Here is a 15,745-nt window from a genome sequence, read left to right as displayed (position 1 = left end):
ACTAACTTCCTGCTGTAGTTGGTTTCCCCAAGTACTTCTAACCAACTGCATTGACATGCATCTAAGTTCCTAAGTGTCCAGTTTGTTGACTCTGCCAAGGCTTGTGCGCGGTTGAGTGAAAATGCACAGATTTATTATTTCTTGTAAAATCTACATATCTGGCACCCTCCGGTGGATCTTTTTCGTGCTATTGTTGAATTACCACACCATATAATACACCCTATTTCCTCATAGCTTAAGGGTACATGGTATGACATGAATAGCACAACTTTGTATTGTGATGTGACCCTAGACACCACAGAAAAATGTCTAGGGCCATTTGAGCCTCTCAGAAATAACGAGGTTTAAACCTTGAATGCTCTGAGGAGACAACCTAAGCCCTGGACCAAAAAAGAAAAAACCTTCTGAAATACAATGAAATTCTTTATATGAAGAAATCTTCACAGATTAGCGAGTTCGGAATCTGTCAAAAGGTGCAGAAAAAGGGAATGATGTCTGGATGCCAGAGTGGGCGCTTTATAGCGACAGTGACATCACAGGGTGTAATTTTCGTGGGTGAGAAATTGAAACGTTTACTGATCAAGTCTGACATACAGGATATTCAGAATGTGAGGGATATGCAGTTAGAAGTATCCATTACAACAGTACTTCTAAGAGACATTAAATCTTACTGCAGATTCATCACCTAATGAACATCCCAGGAGTCAGACTGGACCTGGAAACTTTTTTTTCCACAGCAACAGTTTTCTAGTGGCCACCGGGTGGCCCCTGATCATGTAGTGTGGGTGAGGATAATTTGGTAGGCCAATCTGTCAGAGCTCAGCATTCTGCTCCCATGTCCTCACCTACACAGGGTGGGACTGCTTTTGCAGCAGCAGTGTTGGGTCCTCCACATCATCCCTATAAGGCTGCATGTGTGGATACTGAACTTTCTTCTTGCCTCTAGACAGCCCAATACATGTGTTCACTGGTATGAATCGGAAGGCCTGAACCTCTTACACTCTAGCATGTCAAAGCTATTTAGGCATTTACAATATCTGTTGTCCAGCATGGCCTACTAGTGGCTACTCTGAAAGGCTATCTTTCATGCCTAAAATTGGGTATCACTGACCAGCATTTTAAGTCAATACTGTATTTTAAGTCGTTACTGTAAGTTTTTCTAAAATGTTTGTATTACTTAATTCCTCTTACTACCTTTATTCTTCCGCAATGAATCTTGTTTAAATATTACTCATGGCACCCCCTTTTGAACCATAGCACAATTGCCATTTTTGGCTGTGACATCCTTCACTGATTTCTTCCTGGATAAACTGGATCTTTGCACCTGACCTTCATTCCTAACCAGAGTGGTAACTGTCTTTGACCTGGGCCAGTTGACATTTTTCCATCCTACTGCCCCCTCTTCTACATCCCAGACAGGAGGAAGAGAGAACTGTCTTCTTACATCAACCGTACACAGTTGGATGATCAGCTCATTGCAGATTTTTCTGGAGCAAAGAAGGGCAAAGTGAAAGCCAAGCAGAAAAGTTCACATTGGTTTACAGTCTGCATATAGATATGTTATGCCTTGGTCAAGAAAGACCCTGCAGCTGTCATTCAAGCCCATTCTTTGAGGGTCATGGCTACTTCCACTGCAATAACCAAAGGCGTGCCAGTGGCTAACATCTGCTGGGCATTCACTTGGTCAACCTTGCATACATTTGCAAAACATTCTTGCATCCCAGGCACACAGTGATGGATATTTCTCCAGGGTTGTGCTGAATGACTTCTTGGTGAATTGCCTCCTGGAAGGGTACTGCTTTGGCACTCATTCATAAGGTGAGGAACCTGTAGGAAAGCAGCATCCGCCAGAAGACATAGGCCCTCATTATAACAATGGCAGCAAATGCCGCCTACCGCCACGGCCACCAACATACCGTTGCCGTGGCTACCAACCGTCCACCAAAATATGACCGAAGCCGGAATTCTGCCAGAAGGCTGGCAGAATTCCAGCTACGGTCATGGCATCAGAAGGCGGTATGGTGGAGCTGCTGGCAGCAGCAACGGCACGCCAGCAGAACGCTGCCAACCGTATCATTGTCACTGCTGATTGTGCTCTCTCGGTTCCTTACTGCACTCCTTCATGGGGTGTCAAAAATGTACCAGGAATTGACACAAGCACACCAGTCGGCACCTTGTATGTCCCAACACTGTCACATAATGGAAGGGTGCAGTTGATGCTGAAGGCTCAAGACCTCATTAATCCTATGTATTAAAGGTTGGAGTGGTGTTGACCAACAAAAACGTGAATAGCATCCCTAAGATGGCAAGACTGACTACCTACAGATCCAACAACCTTACGTTTAGGCAGTGAGCCAACACAGACCACAAGCACTGTGCTGTGATGTTGCCCAGATGTTCACCACAGTCCACAAAGGATGTACCCACAATGATGGTAGCCTGCAAACCCGACCGAAACAGAGAACAAGGGCACATACACCACTGAAGGCCCAGGAGGACAGAATCCTATATGTGCACATGATCCAAGAGATTACTCTGATGCCATTAGGTGTACAGCACCAACAAGATGCAGAAGCTATCAAGTGTATCATATAGAGGACTTACAGAAACAAGGTTCAATGTGTAAACCAGACGCATTGGAGTCATAACCCTACTATCTGCAATCCTCTAAAGAGGAGGAACAACCTTTATACAGGTTGTATCTAGCACCACTCACATGAAAGATAAGGAATCTGCAGGAGGACATAACCATCAGAAACCCTGCCTCCCAAATAACTAAGACACCCAGCAAAAATACTAGCGGCTTCACCAGTGTCCTGATAGTGATGCTCTAGTGACCCCAGTGCCCAGGGGGATCAGAGTCCATATTTTACAGTTATTGGAGTCCAACTACTGATTCAGGTTCCAATGGGTAGCCCTGGTTGTTAGAAGCACCACGTGACCCCCACACTCACTTATGTCGTTCCTAGGGTGACATTTTTATTTAGGGAAAACCACATGTCACTGTCAATTTTTTTTTTTTTTTTTTTTTTGCATGACAAGAAATCTAGACAAAACCAATACCTGGTCTTTTAGGGCTAGGCCCTCATCACAAAAGTGAATACAGAGGTTTTCAGAATCATGTGGCTAAAAACACAAATTTACTTACCATTGATAACAGTGTTTCTGGTGGATACTCTGTCTAACTGCAGTTTTCTTTACCTTCTGAATAACCTGCATGCATCAGATTGAATCCAGAAATCTTTCAAGTGCTGCTTCCTAGTATCATGCTTTTATGCCAACACCATTCCACTCTGGAAGCGCTGAGCAGAGTCACATAAAACCACCACCCATGTGTGTGGATCTCAGTTGCAGCCTAGGATGCCCGTGCCCTTAGATGCAGGGGCCATCAGAATTGGAATAACCAGTGTGCAGATCTCTAGATTGGGACCTTTTAAGATGGAAAAAGTTGAGGTCACAGCTGGGTAGGTGAGGCGCCTGTGGTTAGACAGAGTATCCACCAGAAAGATCATTACTGAAGGGAAGTCAATTATTCTCCTGATACTTCTAACTACAGTTTCTTTACCTTGTGAATAGATACCGTAGAAGTACTTCCTAAGGCAGCGGGTCTGTCAACTACCTCGTACCAGAATATCCTGCAGGACAGAGCAGGCAAAATGGAACTTACATTACCTGACCTTCAAGGAAGTAGTGCTTTGTGAATATGTGTACAGACGCCCACGTAGTTGCCTGACAGTTGTCCAGGACAGAACTCCACGCTTTAGTTCTAGTCGATGAGCCTACAAGCCCTCTGGGGAATGCTTATTCAGCAGGTCATAGCAGATCTTTATGCAAAGCCCAATCCATTGTCACTGATTTACCCTTCTTTGCTCTATGAAGAGTTGATCGCCCACTAGATATTTCTTAGTACGATCAATATCGAAATAATGCCGAAAAGATGGTAAACTTGCCGACATGAAAGAGTGACTACGTTCAGTAGAAATGAAGCTCAGATCCTCAGAATAAACTTATCAGGGATGAAGGTGGTATAAGGAGGATAGATGTAGAGAGCCTGAAGTTCATACACACGTCTGGCCGATGTTATTGTGAGAGAAAGGCAGTCTTTAAGATCAGAAGTCTCAAAGGATAACTGCAAAATGGCTCAAAAGGAGTGCACATCAAGAATGTGAGGACTAAGTTAAAATCACACTGAGGCAACAAAAAAGGCTTTGTGGAAACAAATGTTGGAAACCTTATCACGACGGGCGATTTGAATAACAAAGGCTGATCCGTCAACCACAAGAAAGCCAAAGGAGCCAAAAACTAGCTCTTAGCTGACCCCAGAGCCAGCCCTTTCTGGCATAGGGACAGAACAAACAATACTACTACAGACCATTTTTGCCTTTAATGGGTCAATACGTTGGGTGTGACACCAACCCACAAGTTTGTCCCAACAAGCAGCATATTTCGATTTTGTGGAGGGCCACCTTGCCACCATGATGACATCACAAACCTTAGGTTGCATGTTGAAAGAAGTCTACGGTTTATTCTCCCAGCATGGAGATGCAAACTGTTTAGGTCTGTGTGCAGCGCTCTGCCCTGCTGCTGTGACAGAAGATCCTCCCGAAGTGTCAGTTTGATCAGAGGACTCATGCGGATCCCCAGGTGTTCCAGGTAACAATCTCCTGGACCAATCCAATGCCACTAGGATGACTTGGGTCCAGTCGTTCCTGATCTTCAAAACTCTGGGCAGGAGAGGCAATGGTGGGAAGGCATACAGGAGTCCTGCACGTCAGTCTAGACAGAAGGTGTCTTTGAGGAACAGCTGCCTTGGGAGTTCCAGCATACAAAAGTGGTGACATTGTGTGTTCTCAGTGGTGGTGAAAAGATCAAGCCAGGGATCGCTCCATTGCTGTAAGGCGGTCCCTGCCATCTCTAGGTGCAACTATCATTTGTGATTCGCTAGTCACTTGCAGCTGAGTTCTTCTGCCTTGGAGTTTAATGATGTCTAAAGGTGGTTCAACCACAGAGAAATTCCTTGGCGGTCCAGCTACTTCCAGAGATACAGGGACTCCTGACATAGGGCCCAGGACCCTATCCTCCCCTCTTTCTTGCAGTACCACATGGCGGTGGTGCTGCCTGTGAGCACCTGCACCGGAATTCCTTTATTGGTGAGCAGGAAAGTCTACAACACCAAGCAAATTGCCCGCAAGTCCAACAAACTGATGTGGAGTCGAGTCTCCGCTGCAGACCAGAAGCCTCTGCAATCCACCTCTCCCAGATGTCATCAACATTAAGTGATACAACTGTGACCTTAGCCGGCCCTGGGTGGGGTAAGGAGATGGGCATGCCACTGATTCAATCACGGTCCAGTATTAAATTAGTGCAGATTTATTCAGTCTCCTCCAAAATCTGGATACAGTCCGACAGATTTTCCTGAAATTGTGCCTGCTGGGATTTAAGGTCACATTGCAGTCTGCATGTGCCATCTGGCATGCCACAGTAGCTGGAGGAACAATCCTAGCAGCCTCAAAATCATCTTCAGTGAGATCCAAGGCAGAGGTTGAAACATCGGGATCACTGCTTGAATGTCCTAGACTCAACGTCGCAGGGAAAAGGCACAAAACTGTACTGTATTCAGAATGGTTGAGATGAACTGGAGCATTTGCAAAGGAGTCAGGTGTGACTTTGGTTTGCTGATAGTGAACCCCAACAATGCGGCTGACGACTGCCTGGGGTGAGAGCCCGCCTTCAACAGCCAGAAATGGAGGTAGAGGAAGACTAGTAGCCTGGCCTCCAAAAAAGTACTGCGACCACCGTCTTCACTTTTATGAACCCAACGGGCACTTTTGAGACCAAATGGGGAGCACTGCAACCTGAAAATGCTCTGGATCCAACATGAACCACAGGTAGGGCTTGTAGGAGTGGGGTGTCAAAATAGGAGTGCTGCAAGTCCAACACCACTATCCAGTATCTTTGGATGACAATACCTGGGCTAGTGTGAGCATCTTGAATTTGTCCTTTCACAGGAAAATGTTGAGGGCATGGATCTAAAATAGTACAATGGCCTCTGTCATTTTTCGGCACAAGGAAGTAGCTGGAGTAACACCCATTTCCTAGTGCAGAGGCTGAAATAATCTCGGAGGTCTCTTTGGCTTCATGAGGCAAGACAGACAGATGGTCCTCCATCAGCCATCGTGAAGGGGGTGGAAAATGCAGCAGGGTAGAAAGGAACGGAAGGGCATAACCCAGGTGGACACTTTGGAGGACCAGCTTGTTTGTTGTTGTTGTTGTGCTGGCCTGCCATCTTTGGAGGAAATACAGGCTCCTGCTCCAGACAGGGTGGCTGTGTACTGGTAAGGAAACACTAATGCAGTTTTGTGGCTGTTGCGGGGGACTGAGTTGCACATTGTACCTGCTGTATATTTTGTCTATGAGAACCACGGCTCCTGTCATGAATGGGCTGAAAAGCCTGTTGGGCTATAAGAGTGGGCTGGAGTTGATGAATTAGGAAACCTCTACTGGAGCCACGGAGAGGGCAAAGTTGTGGAACAAATTGCCTGATGGGAGCAGAGACCTAAGAAATATGTTGTGGCTCTACTCTCCTTGTAACATTCCAAGGCTAAGTCCACTTTGTCTCTACAAATGCAGGAGCCGTCAAATAACATAACCAATAAAGATGTTTGGATATCCCTGAAGAAGGCTGTAAACCTCATTCAGACATGGTGCCAAAGAGCTACACTGGTACATATGGCATGTCCCAAGCAGTCAGTCGTGTCAGGCTTGAACGTAGCCACATCGTGGGGATCCTGAATAGTCTGATTAAGAGACTCCTAAAGGTCGGCTGGAACAGACAGAAAAAATGTGAGCAACTGCAACCTAAACCACGAGAGTATAAGAGCTGTCAATTGAACACTTGTCAGGGGCGAAACCTCACCCAGGTAACATACACACATCCAGATAAGCCTAGCACCAGATTCCATCGCGACCGAAGAAGCCTCCAGTAAGACTCTCCAAAGCATTCCATTCTACCTTCTCAAATGGCTACCAGGATTGTTATAGCACAAACACAAGCCCTAGCCCTTGCCTTGCCAAACAGACAACAAACTCTGACCACCCCCCCCCCCGCCCTGCTCCTCCCCTAGGGAGGTGGACAGAGCTCTGCCAGGAGGCCACTTGATTCTGCCATTTTGATAACAAGGTAGGCAGAGGCCCCTGGGAGTGTGACTGGTTAGATCAGGTAGATGACGCCCCTTGCCCCCTCTGATAAGTGGGTCACGACAGAGTGACTAATACCCTTTTAGAGTTACTTAAGGGCTCCCCTGAGGGTGGGTCCTCAGATTCGTCGAGCAAGACTCTCCAAGGAACTCTCTGCAAGACATCATCTCCTCCTGGCCTCCAGAACCGCTGCTGGCCAGCTTTTGAAAGTGAAACAAGACTGTATCCAGTTGAGAGGGCTCCCATTGCAACATTGTTTCCCCAGCTCCTGCAAGATTTCAGCAACATCCGTGGCTGTGCATCTCCAGGGTCACAAGGACTGTCCCTGTATCAACAAAGCAAGAAGGAATCTCCCTTGAAGTAAAGGAGGCACACCCCTGCATCCGCAGGCACCTCAAGATGACAATGACCGGCTGGTGGATCCTGCTGTCCTACAGACTACAGAAAAGCTCTGCTCACAGGTGGCGGTTCTGTGGTCCTCTCCGGGTCAAACTTGCCTTCTGACCAACTTGGGAGATGGTGGACCCTTGCTGTAGCCACTGGAACGGAACCCCTGTGTACCAGGACTGTTGCTCTTGCCAAGTCTTGTTGGCTCTTCCTTCGAGCTCCAAGACCAGCTTCCACTCTGCAGCTCCTGCGACGTGGAACTGTGCTGTTGAGGCCTCTCTGGGTCTCCCTGTGCCTGCTGCCAGTAGGTCACTCATGGGGACCCCTACAACTCCAGCTGGCTTTCCTTCCTGCCCTGACTCTTCCAAGAGCTTAGTCACTAGGACCTTGCTGGTCCTCAAAAACCTACAATGTTCCTTGTAACAACCATTTGCGTTTGCAAAGGCTTGTTGGTGGTCCTGCTCCCCACGGTTGAAACCACTTCTCTGCGGCGCAACTGTGTGTCACTTGCTTCAGGATGCTGCTCTTTTGCAGGAGGTTCAGACTCCTGGAGGATTAGCATCGGGTTGAGCAACAAGCCGGTGAAGCAGGGTGAGGTTGCTACTAGTCTGCCATGTTGCCAGGTGGGGATTTGTCTCCCCCACCCCCCTACCCGCTCCATTTTTGCACGATTGGTGAGCTTAGACAAGGGAATGCAGAGGGTACAAGGCTATGCACTCTTCTGCCACAGTGGAAAATTGATTGCAAGATGGGATGATTTCCATCAAATATTTTGGCTCCTGAGACCGCCATGAGACGCTGGAGTCTGAAACCGGCTTGACAAAAGCTGCACTGAGTGAAACAAAAAGGACAAGTTATTGTGACCAACCGTAATGCCGGTTGTACGTCTTGGTGTGTTGTGATCATTCAAGAAATTCAGAACTTCATACTGGCACCAACATCAACCCATTTCTTGAATAAAGCACCTCAAATATCTGACAGAAGGGGCTACAAACAACTTGCTACTGAATATGTCATTACACTTATTAAAACATCTATGAATGTTTGGTAATATGCTTTGTACAACTTTTAAAAAGAGCAACCTGCTTTAACATCTATTGCTTCCTGCTCCATTCCATTTGGACATCAAAATACACATCATGCCTCATCCCTATTGTTTGTAGAACACATTATTCGCTGACGTTTGAGCAAGGATTCTTATCTAGTGCCTGTATGCATCTCAAGCTTATTCCTTACCCCAAAACAGCCTTTAAGAAGGCGTCTGAAGTTGTCCTTCTTAGCCTCGTCGTCCTTTTTCGATGCAATTGGGTTGGAAAGTGTTTTATCAAACAGCTCCAAGGCAGACTTATCAATGTCTGGAACATCCTCCATCACCATTCTCAATTCGTTATAACGATAACGCTGCAGACATGGAAAGGTTAAACATTTATATAGCTCAACTAAGACAGGAAAATACACTAATATGGCAATATCAATTCATACAAATGGTTTCAAAATGTGTTTTAAATCATAAAAGGTTTACTAGAAAATTGATGTAACTAATGGAACATCCACTTGCTGAGGAGAAAAGCCACTTATTGAAAAAGTGACTGCTTTCACTAAGTACCTTTGGTAGAAAACAGTGAAAACAGAAAATGGAGACCCTAGGGAGAGACCAAACCATATACTAAGTAAGTAGAATGCGAAAGTCAGTCCCCCACGCAAAGAAGTGGAATCTGTAGAGGGGAGCTGGAGTAACTAGGAAACCCAAAAGGTAAGTACCAGGGTTCCCCCCCCCCCCCCCCCACCCCCAGCGACCAGGAGAGAAGAGGTAAGTACTTATTTTTTCCCTAAACTCACAGGTAAAGTTTGGAAAAGGACTGTGCAAGACTCAAGCAGGACTGGAAGACACCAAAGGTGGATCCTGACAGTAGAGGACCTGCAAATGAAGGGGACCAAGTCCAGTTTGAGTTGTAGTGTTCGGCTGGGGCAGGAGCCGCTACTACCCACCCATCTGGAGATACAGGACCGGATCAATGGTGAAGACAAGGATTCAGCTATGCAGCACAGGAGCAGGAGAAGAGTTGCAGTCAGTCATTGGTGTGGACTGACTTGGCAAAGGCAAGAGTTGCAGATGAAGAGTTGCAGAGCTGCTGGGGGCCAGGAAGGTCCAGGGGGACTCAACCCAAGGAGGAGACACCCAGGTGATCCTCAGCAGTGAGGAGAGTTGGAAGATGAAGTTGCAGCCCCCATAGGCACCTCAGAGGCAACAGGCACTGCAACTGCAGTGAGGCCTGTAGGGAGTTGGCTCTGTATATACTATCTCAAAGTAAGAAATAACATGCAGAGTCCAAGGGATCTCCTTAGAGGTAAGATAGTGGCAAAAGTAGATAATTCTAATGCTTTGTTTTGTGGTTGTGTGGTCGAGCAGTAGGCTTATCAGAGGGCATTTGTTGTACACACACAGGCAATAAATTAGGAACACACACTCAAAGACTTAATTCCAGGCCAATAGTTTTTATATAGAAAAATATATTTTCTTAATTTAATTTTAGAACCACAAGTTCAAGATTTGAAGTAAATCCATAGAATGCAAGGTACTCCACACAGTTAAGTTAGGAACTTTGAATTAGAGCAATAACATTTACAGTTTTTGTTAAAAAGACAATAAGCTATTTTAAAAGTAGACACAGTGCAAAAATCAACAGTTCCTGGGGGAGGTAAGTATTGGTTAGATTGTGAGGTAAGTAAGACCCTTACAAGTCTCAGTTCCTGGGCATAGGCATCCCACCGCTGGGGGTTCAAGGCAACCCCAAAGTTACCACACCAGCAGCTCAGAGCCAGTCAGCTGCAGAGGTCAAAGAGGTGCCCAAAACACATAGGCACCTATGGAGAACAGGGGTGCTCCGGTTCCAGTCTGCCAGCAGGTAAGTATCCGTGTCTTTGGGGGTGCAGACCAGGGGGTTTTTGTAGAGCACTGGGGGGACACAAGTAGGCACACAAAACACACCCTCAGTGGCACAGGGGCGGCCAGGTGCAGTGTGCAAAGCAGGCGTCGGGTTTTGTATTGGTTTCAATAGAGGGACCCGGGGGTCACTCTAGCGGTGCAGGCAGGGCACAGGGGGGCTTTTCAGGCCAGCCACCACCTGGGCTAGGCAGAGGGTCGTCTGGGGGTCACTCCTGCACTGACATTCGGTTCCTTCTGGTCCTGGAGGCTGCGGGTGCAGTGCTTGGTCCAGGCGTCTGGTCCCTTGTTACAGGCAGTCGCAGTCAGTGGGAGCCTCTGGATTCTCTCTGCAGGCGTCAATGTGGGGGTTCAGAGGGGTCGTCTCAGGCTACTCACTGAGTTGCAGTTGCCGGGGAGTCCTCCCTGTGGTGTTGGTTCTCTGGATCACGAGCCGGGAGGATCGGGTGCAGAGTGTGAAGTCTCACGCTTCCGGCGGGAAGAGGGAGGTCTTTGAAGTTGCCGAAAAGTTGCAAGAATGTTGTTAGTTGTTGATCAAAGCTGCTGCTCATGGGAGTTTCTTGGTGCTGGGATTCAGGGCAGTCCTCTGAGGCTTCAGATGTTGCTGGTCCCTGTAGGATGTGTCGCTGGTTGCAGATTTTCGAGTCAGGAGACAGGCCGTTAGGGCTGGGGCCAAAGCAGCTGTGATCTTCCGTCGTCTCTGCAGGCTTGTAGGTCGGCAGTCATTTTTAGTTCAGGTCCGTCAAGAGGCTAATCTTGACCGCCACAGAGGGAAGTTCGAGGTCAAGGACTTCCACTGCCCTCTTCACCACCACTGCATAAGATGGCCCCTCCTCCTTTTTGGTCACAGAAAGGTGTACATTCCACTGGCATCTCCTAGTTCCTCATACCAGTGCAATGAAGTTGGGGTCTCTAACTGGTATTTTAAAGGGTCCAGCACCCCCTTCCACTCTTACCCCATGCCTGGCTGCTTCAGAAAACGCTCAGGCAAGGACCTAGGACCAATGGACCCTGTCGCCACCAGTATAGGCGTCAACTGACGCTGTTCTGACTCAGTCATCAGGACTAGCGTTTCTGAATGGCACTGGGATTCGTGCCAGAGAAGGCCTCATTGGCACGATCGGCACTGATCCATATCAGATATTGGATCTGTGAGACCCTATAGAAGACGACGCCTGCGCCATTAGCGCGGAACCTGATGGACCGCCTCCGACCCTCCGGGGCCCAAAGGCACTTGGGAGGGGTCGGCTTGCTTTACTATGGGGCTCATGGCCTGGTAGAAGTCTTTCAACTGGGAGGGAGGGAGGGGGGGTCACTCCAGCTCCCAGAAATGGGGGAAGGCTCTGAGTCGGACCTGGTAATGGCTCCGTAGAAACGTGCTTGGTACGCAATGTTCCTCACTCGTCGTGTCAGCCAATGAATGAGGCAAAGTCAAAGTCTGTTTAGAATTCTTCTTGTTACCCTTCCCTGAGTGTCCAGAGGACCTCAAGTGGGACAAAGAGGACTTGGGGCTCCTGGAGCAGTCCCGCACTCTTCTTCTCCATCAGGGCATAGACCGCCTAGAAGTCGTGCTGGCTGACGTTGACCACTGGGCCAAGGGCAGCTTAGGGACCACTCCCTCAAAGCTTTTGGCACTTTGGCCAGCAGTCCGAGCATGACTTCAAATTATGGGCGCGCTTGAAACACCACAAGCACATGAAGTGCGGGTCTGTTACTGACATGGCATGGTGATAGGGGCCACACGGTTTGAAACCTGCTTTCCTGGAGGACATCCTAAACACTATCATAAATAGTTGACACAAAGTTGAAAAAAACTCTTAAAAAGAGACGGAGGGGTAGCTCTTCTCCTGATCAGCACTAACTGGCAGAAAGACGTCCGCACACCTGGGTGGTGCCTAAATAGGTAACCGCAGTGTCCCTTCCGGTGCCAATGACACCACCGTCGCTGCACGGAACCAAAAGAAGCCACCAGACAGCACGCAGCTGTACCTCTCACACAAAAGTTTCCAGATTCAGTCTGACGCCTGGGAAATTCAAAGTAAGGAATCTGCAGGTAGATTTCTCTATGAGATGTCTAGTATTATTCTACAGGTGAACAATCTTCAGGGTGAAGTATCCATTAGACATTTTTTTAGATGAGTAGTTGTTGATGGCTTTGTATGCAAGACATAATGCCTTAAATGAGGAAGGTTTCTTAATAGGGAGCGAGTGGCAATGATTTAGGTGACGAGAGAAGGTGGAAGATTTAGAATCAGGTGGGCAGCTGAGTTATGTATCACTTGTAAGCTGTGGAGAAGATACACTGGCAAAACCTGATACAATGAATGCCGGAATTGAGAGGGAAGGCGATCAAAGAACGCACCACTGTCTCTGTGGGTAGAAGGATAATATAGCCCAGAAAGGATCCCTGCATCTTTTCTGGAAGTAGGGGTGGTACTGTATATCAAGATCTTCTTCAGAATTCTTATTTACAGAAGGCAAGATGAATGAATTCACTTAACCACTCGTAAGGGAAATTGCTGTCAAAGGTGAAAAAAAGGTCTCTCACAGAGATGAGCAGAAAACGTGGAGGGCTCATCAATTCAGGGCAGGTAAAAGAAAACAAGACTTTCCCTTGCCTTACAAATGGAGTTACATCTGGCTCTCCAAGGATACAGCATGTGGTATGGGTGCCATTCTGTGCATTCTGATGGTGTTAAAGGATGCCTGCATGAGCATCTTTTGTGTCTGCCTTTGTGTTAGTATGTGCAACTCTTTGAGGGTATGTCCGATGGAAAAGCCACTCCTTGTTGGTCTGGTAAATGCATGTGCTTTTATGCACTAGTCCCACAGTCTGCTAGCAAATATCACATCAGAATCTCCATAAGACCTCCATAAAACTACACGCACCACCTTACCAGAGCACAATATATGTTGTAGGCTAGCTGAATAAGGTCCATCCTGCAGAAGTAGTAATCTCCGTGCACTTGTAATCCTTTCAGAACCATGGTGAAGAAATATTTAACAGCATTCGCAAAAAGAGTGCCTGGGAGCATCTGAAATGAGAAAAAAACACAGTAATTAACATGGAAGAATCATTGTGTGTGTGGCAAGAAGAACAACATATCTATGTGAGACAAAGATAAAAAGAATATATAAAGAGAAGCTATAGAGTTATGAGGTTTTAAAGTAAGATTATCATTCAAAACAAATCGTGGACGAAATGTGCATTTAACAGGTCCAGAGGCACAAAAAGAGAGCAGACGAGGCAGTGAGTTGCACTGGTCCTCTGTCTGAAAAGGAAATGTTACTTGTAATCCTAGTTCACAGGGGGTTTTCTATTGGAAATCAAAAGGTAGAAGGAAAGGTTACATACTGTGGTCTTAGTTCAGCTTAATAAGGACCTTCCATGAAGTCATAATCTGCTAGTTCCACACTGCCTGCGCGGGTTGTTTATGCCTTCAATGAAGATTGCCATGATGCAGACCTAAGACCACCGGTGTGTACCCTTCACTTCTGTAGCGTAGGATCTTCATTGATCGTCCTAAGCGCTCAATAGAGTAACTAACTCAGGATAAAACTCAACAGCTGTCAGTGTTGGGGACAATAATTATGACAATTTCTCAAAATGAAGATTAAACTTTTTTTTAACACTTTAAAGAATGCCAAAAGGTTTACTTTTTTAAACTGTATTTTATTGATTTTGTATAAACCATACAACCAACCATTCAGTGCAGGTTGACAGAAGCACCTTACTTCTCTACAGATATACATATTATCGACAGATCTATACATGAACACCTTCGCAGTATGGTGAATAATTTCATGACAGTATAAAGCAAAGATCATGGGTCAGTTAAGGATCCAAGGCCACGAGTGGCAGGACCATGAGAAAACATCACATTATTTCACCTGGTCGTCACAAACTTACTTGCAGTATTAACTCAGTAGCTGATCACGCCTCTACATCTGAATCAGTCTCAGAAGTTAAATCCACATCCATGGTGAAATATCTAGTATTTGTGCCCCGAGTTCCATCTCTTCAGCAGCCCTATCATCAGATCCGGTCATTTTGAGGTGCTGCTCCTACCCCGCCCCTCCAGAATGTCCCCCAGCCATTGAACCTCTGGATTCCCTTTTCCCCATCCAGTAAATGGCCACCTGGCACTTTGCTAAAACAAGGGCTAATTGAGCAAGCCTGTATGAGATCTTCCAACCCTTGGGTCTGTTCAGGGCTCGCAGCAAGCAGATAAGGGGGGTCAATGGAATCACCAATCCTGTGACTCTCTCAGTGCACGGCACCTGCTGCCTCCCAATGGACTGGACACTGACACATTCCCATGCTAAATGTAAGAAGGTGGCATCTTTTTCCCCCCACAACGTGCACACCTAGCACTTTTAGAGGTGTCTATCCTGTTCAGCTTGAAGGGTGTGATATAGGTGTGGTGTAGGTACAGGAAATGCAACAACTTAAACCGGTGGTTTGCATAACATTGTACGTACTACTGCAGATGCACGTGACCAATTCATAGCATCAATAGATTCCCCAATTCACGTTCCCAGGTTCTGTGGGCCCAAACTGGTATTTTGCTCATATTCCCCGTAGAGCCCTGTAAAACAACGTGATCAAATGCAGTCAATCCGATCCTCCCCACCCCCATTCCCCTATTCCCCCCCCCATCCCATCGAGCCCAGCCAGTACCTCTGAGGTGGGTGGGCCTGCGGGGAATTCAGTCCATCTCCTTTGCCACACTCTCCATTTTAGCATACTGCAGGAATTGCCCAAGGCCTACCCCCAAAGGATTCTTGGGCATCAGGATAAGTGATAAATGTCTCATTGGGGTATAGGTCACCCACCTCTTGACATCCCCCCACTTTCCACAGGTCCATGGACATATCTGTCGATAGCATGAAAGGGTGCAGTATCCCATATGTGCAGGACCCTGCAAAAGGGGGCTCTACGGACAACCTTCTGGACCACATGTTCCCAGACAGCGGCTGTAGTTGTTGCTGGATATGGCACAGGGTGATCCGATCTGCCCCCGCATCAATAGCCAAGCTAATGTGTCGCCCCCTGCTAGTACCTCCAGCAACCTCCTCTCCCAGACGTCTGGTTTCTAGCCAATGGGCAGCATGTTGCAAATGAGCTGCATAGTAATACAGCAGTACGTCTGGGATAGCTAACCCCGCCCCCTCCAATATCCCTCTTAAGAACCGCAAGCGCCTCCCTGCTGCAGC

The 15,745-nt window shown here is 47.1% G+C and overlaps 1 protein-coding gene across 1 annotated transcript in view; it reads right to left on the bottom strand.

The window, feature by feature from the left end:
* Positions 1–15,745, bottom strand: part of LOC138296834 (exportin-5-like) — a 723,294-nt gene that overhangs the window by 12,236 nt on the left and 695,313 nt on the right. Inside the window, exons 29-30 of the mRNA XM_069236301.1 lie at positions 13,426–13,563; positions 8,821–8,985 (exon numbers count right to left, since the gene is read on the bottom strand). Coding sequence (XP_069092402.1) covers positions 8,821–8,985; positions 13,426–13,563 — 303 coding nt within the window. The remainder of the gene's footprint in view (positions 1–8,820; positions 8,986–13,425; positions 13,564–15,745) is intronic.

This window comes from Pleurodeles waltl, chromosome 5 (assembly GCF_031143425.1).
Source record: "Pleurodeles waltl isolate 20211129_DDA chromosome 5, aPleWal1.hap1.20221129, whole genome shotgun sequence".
Taxonomy (NCBI): Eukaryota; Metazoa; Chordata; class Amphibia; order Caudata; family Salamandridae; genus Pleurodeles; species Pleurodeles waltl.
The sequence above is the reverse complement of the archived record's forward strand: the minus strand, read 5'-3'. Positions and strand labels throughout refer to the sequence as shown.